General features: G+C 40.0%; 1 protein-coding gene and 1 pseudogene across 1 annotated transcript; both read left to right on the top strand.

The window, feature by feature from the left end:
• The window catches only part of LOC138176613 (protocadherin gamma-A4 pseudogene), a 3,975-nt pseudogene extending 1,736 nt beyond the window's left edge, over positions 1-2,239 (top strand).
• Positions 2,240-2,347: 108 nt separating this feature from the next.
• LOC138176606 (protocadherin gamma-B2-like) lies at positions 2,348-7,859 on the top strand. Its single transcript, XM_069107389.1, has one exon. The coding sequence runs from the start codon at positions 5,265-5,267 to the stop codon at positions 7,761-7,763; it is 2,499 nt and encodes an 832-aa protein (XP_068963490.1). The 5' UTR covers positions 2,348-5,264; the 3' UTR covers positions 7,764-7,859.
• Positions 7,860-8,357: the final 498 nt, after the last annotated feature.

Genomic DNA, 8,357 nt, shown 5'->3' with positions numbered 1-8,357 from the left:
TCTTCTCCGTGGGCCTGCACTCAGGGGAGATCAGGACTGTCCGCACATTCCTGGACAAAGATGCCCTCAAGCAGAATCTCATTGTGGCAGTGACAGATAATGGGGAGCGCCCCCTCTCTTCCACTGTCAGTATTACCATAGCTGTGGCTGACAGCATCCCTGAGATCCTCTCTGAGCTCACCAATCCCGAGGCTCCAGATGACCTTAAAGACTCAAGGCTCACACTCTACCTCGTCATCGCAGTGGCTGCCATTTCCTGTTTGTTCTTCACCTTCATTGTCATTTTATTGGCGCTCAGGTTACACAGGTGGAGGACCTCGAAGTTGCTGGGTGCATCGAGTGGGCATTTTGGAAACACCCATTCCTCCCAATTTGTGGGCATTGATGGAGTGAGAACTTTTCTTCAAACACAGACCCAAGAGGTGTCCCTCACTACTGACTCTCGGAAAAGCCAGTTGATATTTCTGGGACCCAACTATGCAGACACTTTTTCAATTCAGCAGTGCTCTAATAAAAAGGAACCTCCATTAATACCCCATGAATCAATTCTTTCTAACGAGGATCAGTCCTTCTTACAGGTAGGCTTTATTTTTAAAAACAGTATCAATCATAGTATTTAATGCCTGACATATTTTACTTGAGTTGTAAAATAATATTAGTCATCTTCCCCAACTTCTAATTTAATACAGCAATCTTCTTGTAAAGACTGTGAGGTGGTCAGTCAGCTTAAGTTCTTCAAGATATATCGTATTCACTCAGAAGTTAGTTTTTTTTTAACGTTCTAATTGTTAACTATTTCTTCTTCACTTTGAGCCCACATATAGATAGCTTTAACTTTGAGTCACTAATTCTTAATTAAAAAGAATAGTTCTAATTCCATATGTAAAAGTGTCCTTTGAATAGAGACTACTGTGACTTAATCCTTAGGTCTTATCTTTTAGTTGAATATTCCTGCCTTCTTTAACTGTTTATCATATTCTTTGGTTTAAAGAAATTTTACATCTGGAGCCCTCTTCTAGAAGTTTATATTTTGTGGTCTTCTCAAGTGAACCTAGCAACTCAGGACATGAACTACTGAGAAAAGGGATGCTATTCTTTCTCTTCTGAACATTAACTATTTTATTTACCTAATCATAATGTTAACATATTGCATTTTCTTTCCATTGAAATTCCTAAATATTTTTCAAATTAATTGGTATAAATCAGTTTTCCCATTCCTACACTTTTACTGTTGATTTTTGGACCTAAGAATATAATTTTATTTATTCTTATACTTCATAATTTATTTGAGATATTTTCGAATCCAGATTCATCAGAAGTATTCATTGTTTTTGCATAGATCTATGTCTTTTGCCCCCCCCAAAAAAAACACAACCACCCACAATTTCTTCACACATATTTGGCAGCATGTTGACTAAGACCTTGCTGCATAGAGCAATGAAGAGTGGGTGAAAATCAAGAGACTTTGTTTCTAGCACCATCACTTCTCCCTCCCTGGCTTCATTCTCTTCTTCTGTCAAATTATGATGTTGTTTCCATCTCTATATATTCTAATTACTTCAATAGTAGAATCATGGATAAAATCTTGTAGCTCCCCTCCACGTTAGCATCAGTCCCTGACTACCTTTCTCTTTGTTCAGTATAATTAAGCTACCTAATGTAGCACCCCAACCAAACTCCAAAATGTCTATTAAAAACCTTAAAAAGTCACTCTTTACTTAGAAATTGCTAATGGAATTAATATTAGACACCTTTATTAGGACAAGGTAAAAGTTATCTGCCATATTAACAGAAACATCATATTTCTTCACTGTTTATTTGATATCGAATAATTTTTTTCAATTTTTACAGTTTCCAAGGATAGCAGTATATTTTATCTGAAAGTTGAATTAATTCATCTGAATTTGCGTGTTTAAATTCAGGGACCATGGAATCCTTCAGCCATGAGAAAAATACGTATTTTAGTCTGTTACCCAGTATGAGTGGACACATTTCAAAATATTATACCCTAGAGATCAATTAACATGTCTTTGATAAGTAGTGATTCTCTGTAAAAAAATTTTTTTTACTGTGCCATCATGGTTCCTATAAAGCTGAATGCTTTATTTAGCAAATAATAGAAAAATCTTCTGAGTGACCCATTATATTGTTCAGAATTCAATTATTGTTTGTGCAATGATCTGTTACTTTGAAATAATCATATTACTTCCAAAGAAAATACTACTTTTTGTATATCTTTCATCTTGTATTGTGTAAGTTTGTTGATGGGAAAAAAGGAATACCTCAGTGTTATATGTTGCAGCTGCCTTAGGTCTACCATGGCACTCTTTGTTAACCTCTGTATGATACTCACCTTTCTTTTGTCAAAGGCAGTGGCATTCCATGTCTTGTTGCTTATTTAAAGAAAGAGTAAGAAGGAAGCAAACAAATTTTTAATGATTATCTTTCTTTTTTCTTAAGATTAATCTTTGCATTTTGTTTTCATACCAATTATTTCCTGAAATCGTTCTTTCCCTCTTACCCCCGCATTGAAACTTTCATTTTCTGAAAAACAGTTCAGTCAAAACCTTTCGATGTAGTGGCAAAGTCTGATAGGGTGTTCAGAATTTCTGAAATAATCCAAATCTTCTAGAGAATACCATATTCTTTTGTTTTTTTTTTCCTTGAATACGTGAAAGCATTTGACTGGTTAGAGCAAAATATAACTTTAAGGAATCTTCCTTTTAACATGTACTTCCTATGCATATGTTAATATAAAAAAGATGTTAATATCAAATTAGAGGCATTCTATATAGTTGATGAGGTCATACAAGCACTTTTGGCCTTAGTTGAATTGTGCTGCCTTCATCAACAATACGGAGTTCCCAAAATGGGATCCGTTGCCACTGAAAAGACACAAATTTGACGATACAAACATAACAACATCTATTGTCTAACTTATTGATGTGCAGTTGCTCCATTGACTGAAAAAAAAAAAACTGTAGATGGACAAAAATCTTGGCCCAAGGTTGAAAAGGAGGAAAGCAGGCTGTTTTATTTAATCTGGATTTAAGAAACTACAAACAAGTTTAGCATTTCTACGTGCACGTAGAATTTTTTAAAAGTAATTGTACAAGAAACTAAAAATCTCCATTTTATACAACTTGCTTTACTTTTTAAATATATCATAAATGCAACATGAAGCTACTTTCTAAGATGTTCTGCTTATCTGTCATTACTTCTAGCCTTCGTTCTTCTCTCCTCTATACATTGCAAAATGTATCCAAAACATTCTTTCCTTTCTTTTTACTTTTTCCTCTTTTTAGTAACTCTATCCTTAACCTACCTATTCCAAATATCCCTTCTCCTTCTCCCTCCCACCATTTATAAACAAAAAAAAAATAACTCCTACTAAAATATGCACAGCCCCTAAAAAATAATTCCCCTGTTGGCTGCGTCAGAAAAAAAACCATGTTTTGCCCCACAACTTGAAACCATCATCTCTCAGTCGATAAATTTAGCTTGCTTCATCATTGTTCCTCTGGAATTATGATTGATCATTTCATTAATCAGACTTCTTAAATCTTGACAGTTTCATTTGGCAATTTGCATGCCGTTTTCAAAGATTCCTAAGCGCTCCCAGACCCCAGATAATATATTCGATATACCTAAAATGAAATATCACAACACATGAAAAAAAATAAAAACAGCAGGTGTTAAAAATGACAATAGAGAAATACATGTTTGTAAATAGGCTATACTATTATTTTTATACGCACAGAAGTTATGGTTGAAAATTATATCATAAAAATGAGGTTATGTAAACAAAGAAAAGAGTAAAACATGCAATCTGCACTGGCACTAGCAAAATTTTTAGATAAAGACTTTGTTAGAAAGGCCTCAAGTATGAAGATTAATAGCTCTTTGGAGAATTTATGGAAGAATATGAATAAAAATGAGAATGAGGTTGCAGAAATGGATGACAAATATGCCAGGCAGAGAAAGGGCTCACGTCAATAAACTCCCTTATCCACTGAAGCAGAGAAAGCAGAGATACCCTTGATTTAGTATTCATTTGTCCTTCATTGTCAAAGAGGACCAACATCATGAAGTGAACTGGATTTAAGTGAGGCAGAGTTGCACAAAATTGTCAGCCTCACTCTCTCTTCCTGAGTCATTGGAATTCAATGGGAAGACAGAAGTCAAGACAAGTGGTGATGGCCCCAGATGCAGTGGAGGACCTTAGTGTCTTCTATGTCTGACCAAGCTCTAAGCACTTCAAAGTGTCTTCTTCATCAGCCTTCATTACCATTGGAATAAATGGTATTCATTTGCCCATTCCACCTAGAGACGTCTTCATATGCTTAGGATAGATAGCCCCCTAACTCACCATTGGGTGTGAGGTCTGTCGGTTCCACTCGACCTGATTTTAGCCCATCTGACCAGACAGTTAAAGCTCGAATGTCCCCACATGTTGAGCATTTCCATGCAAGTGTATTAAAAAGTTAATGGGAAAAGTGAGAAAAAGGAAGTTGTCAAGAATGAATCGACCAATACTATTACATAAAAAGAGTGACAGAAAAGTCATCTGAAAAAACTACTATGACGATTAAATCACGCCATGAGAAACAGGATGATCCGGTGGAAAAGGCTACATATTTGAACTCAGAGGACAGGGCTTGGAATCCAGCCTGTACTGATTACTAGCTGGGTGACTTTAGACAAATTAGTTAGCCTGTGGGAAAGTCCATTTCTTACTCTGTAAAAAGAGTAGTTAGACTAGATGGCCTCTGAGGTTCCTCGCAGCTGACTTTATCCTATGACTTTCTGTCACAAATACCATTTCTAATGGGGGTGGGGGAATTGCAAAATGATGAGGAAGAGTTAGCCTGTGATACTCTAACATAAGAAAAATATATTTGTGAATCTTATTGTTACTGAAATGATTTTTTCCCCGAGAAAGAAGATCCTTTTATAAGAGACTTGTTTCAGTTCTCAGACAGAGACACTGGGCGCCGCTGTCGGCCAATGTGGAGAGAGAGCTGGAACAGAGAATCCCTTGTAGCCAGCTTCCTGCTGGGTAATTTACTGCCCACCGACAAAACCTTATATTCATTCAAGCTCGGGTCCCACAGAATTTTCCCTGGAGCACACGGATTTGCAGCCAACCTCGGCTAGACAGTGGAATTGGTCCTTCTTTGATACTGATTCTTACAATTCACGATCAGCTACACTTCTGCTTCTGCGGGACTAAAGAGTTTCTGTCTGGGCGGAGAGCCTGAGAGATGGGAAGGAGCGCCGGGCAAAGAGCTCTGATTCTGAAGCCGCAGGTACTGGCCCCCCTGTTGGTGTCTTTGTTCTGTTGCGTATTTTCTGAACAGATCCGCTACTCCATTCCAGAGGAGATGGCGAAAGGGTCGGTGGTGGGGAACCTCGCCAAGGATCTGGGACTAGAGGTCCCGGACTTGCAAGGTAGGAAGCTTCGCATTAGCGCGGACAGGGAATACTTTAGCATCAGCTCAGAGAGCGGGGAATTGCTGGTCAGTGGCAGAATAGACCGAGAGGAAATATGCGGAAGGAAGCCTGTGTGCTCGCTTGATTTCGAAACAGTTGCCGAAAATCCATTAAATATTTTCCATGTAACTGTAGTCGTGCTCGATATTAACGATAACGCCCCGTTATTCGAACGGTCTCATGTAGATTTAAAGATCTCAGAATCCATTCAAGTAGGCTCATCCTTTCCTTTGGACCCCGCTGTGGATTCCGATGTTGGGATTAATTCTTTGCAAAGATATTACCTTGAACAAAACAGTTACTTCGATCTAACAGTGAAACAGAGTCCAGATGGCAATAAATACCCTGAGTTGATACTGAAAAAATCTCTGGATAGGGAACAGCAAAGTTCACATCAATTGGTCTTGTTCGCCTTGGACGGTGGGCAGCCAGCCCAAAATAGCACCGCTCAGGTCAGAATCAGTGTTGTGGATGCCAATGATAATGCCCCAGTATTCAGCCAACAGGTCTACAGAGTCAGTGTGCGAGAGAACCTGCCCCCAGGATCCTCGATATTGCGTGTGACAGCTACAGATCAGGATGAGGGAGTCAATGCAGAAATTACCTTTTCCTTCCAAAATACAGCCAAGGATGTCAAACGCTTATTCGACTTGGATCAAAAGACAGGAGAAATCATGACTAAGGACAATCTGGACTTCGAGAATACTAATAGTTATACCCTAAGTATAGAAGCAAAAGACTTTGGAGATCTAGCATCACACTGCAAAATCCACATAGAAATTCTCGATGAAAATGACTGTGCCCCCGAAATGACTTTGGCATCTATGTTCAGTCCAGTTCCCGAGAATTCTGAGCCTGGCACTGTCATTGCACTTCTGAAAATCCGTGACAGAGATTCAGGAGAAAATGGGGAGGTTATGTGTTATCTTCAAGGAGATATTCCCTTCAAGTTAGAATCCCCTTCCAGGAATTACTATAAACTGCTTACAGATGGAGCTCTTGACCATGAGCAGACTTCGGAGTATAACATCACTGTGACTGCCACTGACAAAGGAAACCCCCCTCTATCCACCAGTAAGACCTTCACTCTTCACATAGCAGATGTCAATGACAATGCCCCTGTTTTCCTGAAACCTTCCTATGTGGCTTATGTTCCTGAGAACAATCCCTCAGGTGCATCTATTTCCTGTGTCTCAGCCGTTGACCCAGACCTGGAGCAAAACAGTCACTTGTCCTACTCCATTATCAATAGCGACCTAGCTTTGCTGCTGCTGTCTTCCTATGTATCAGTCAGCGTCCACAGCGGGGAAATCTTCGCTCAGCGCTCTTTCGACTATGAGCAGGTCCGAACCTTCGAGCTGATTATTCAGGCCTGTGACGCTGGCTCCCCTGCCCTCTGTGCTAACGTTACCCTACGAGTCTTCATAGTGGACCGCAATGACAACGCCCCAATCATCCTTTACCCCACCGTGGGATCTGACAGATCGGCCCTCTTCGACATGGTCCCTCGCTCTGCAGAGCCCGGCTACCTGGTCACCAAGGTGGTGGCGGTGGACTCAGACTCGGGACACAACGCCTGGCTGGCCTACCGAGTGCTGCAGGCCACGGATCCTGGACTATTCAGTCTGGGGCTGCGCACGGGCGAGGTCAGGACAGCTCGGGCTATGGCTGACAAAGACTCTGCTCGGCACCGCCTGCTGGTCTCTGTGCAGGATGGAGGCCAGCCCCCTCTATCGGCCACCGTGACTCTTCACCTGATCTTTGCAGACAGCCTGCAGGAGGTTTTGCCAGAAATGAGGGAGGAGCACTCAGACATCCCGGACCCTCAGTCTGAGCTACAGTTTTACCTGGTAGTGGCTTTAGCTTTAATTTCCATCTTGTTCTTTCTCAGCGTAGTACTGGCTATTGCCCTGCGCCTTCGAAAATCCTCCAATTCCAAGGTATTAGGTTGTTTTAGAGCAGATCTTTGTTCTCATCCTGCACCTGGAATAGTCCCAAACTACAGTGAGGGAACTTTACCATATTCTTATAATCTCTGTGTGGCCTCTGAATCAGGAAAAATGGAATATAATTTTCTCAAGTTGACTGGGGATATGTCTGCTCCACAAGATCTCCTCTTTAATGATGGCTCCTGTGACCTGGATAACAGCACTGGTGAATCCAAAGTCATTTCTGAGTTGGTCATTTCTTCTCATGTAAGTTTTTGCATCACCTTTTTTTTTAAGCTTTGCACTTCTGTTAGGCCTCTCTATTCCACATCGTGTCTTTAACCTTAAATGCCATATGTCAGTGTAGTTTGGTTTTTCCTTAATTTGTCATGACATTTCACTTTCCTACAATATTACATAGCATTTTTAGTAACAACATAGTGTAGTATATTGAGGGCTGGCCTTGGAATCAGGAAAAACCTGAGTCCTGCTTATGACACCCCAACTGTGTGACCCCATGCAATTCATTTAATATTTCAACTGTCTTTCTACATTGTTAGAGAGAATTTCCTCACTCAGGCATCACCCTACCAATGAAATCACAAGTCTGGGTAAAAAACAAATTCTCTCGGTAAGTAGACCAGAAAGGCGCTGGAAGCAACTTGGCACAAAGATAAGTTGTTGAGATAGAAATCAGAAAGACCTGGGGTCAAATACAGCATGATTAAAATGGACGTTTCTGGGAAATCTTCGTATTTGTTTACAATTTTCTAATGTCTGGCTCTTTAGTGTGTAAAACCCCTTACATACATACACATGTCCGATTATGATTAGGAAAGTGATCTCGTAGAGGATTGTAACTATTCTAGTCATTCAACATAAGATAATTTGCTGAGTCTTACCACATGGACACAATACATAACAATGAAAGCATCT

The sequence above is a fragment of the Petaurus breviceps genome, unplaced genomic scaffold, assembly GCF_028583685.1.
Source record: "Petaurus breviceps papuanus isolate PSGF00001 unplaced genomic scaffold, PetGlider_PUasm1.0 90035, whole genome shotgun sequence".
NCBI lineage: Eukaryota > Metazoa > Chordata > Mammalia > Diprotodontia > Petauridae > Petaurus > Petaurus breviceps.
This window is presented reverse-complemented; position numbering and strand designations above follow the sequence as displayed.

Excerpts from the sequence above, each read along its gene's own strand:
- LOC138176606 (XM_069107389.1), top strand. The coding sequence starts at position 5,265 with ATGGGAAGGAGCGCCGGGCAAAGAGCTCTGATTCTGAAGCCGCAGGTA.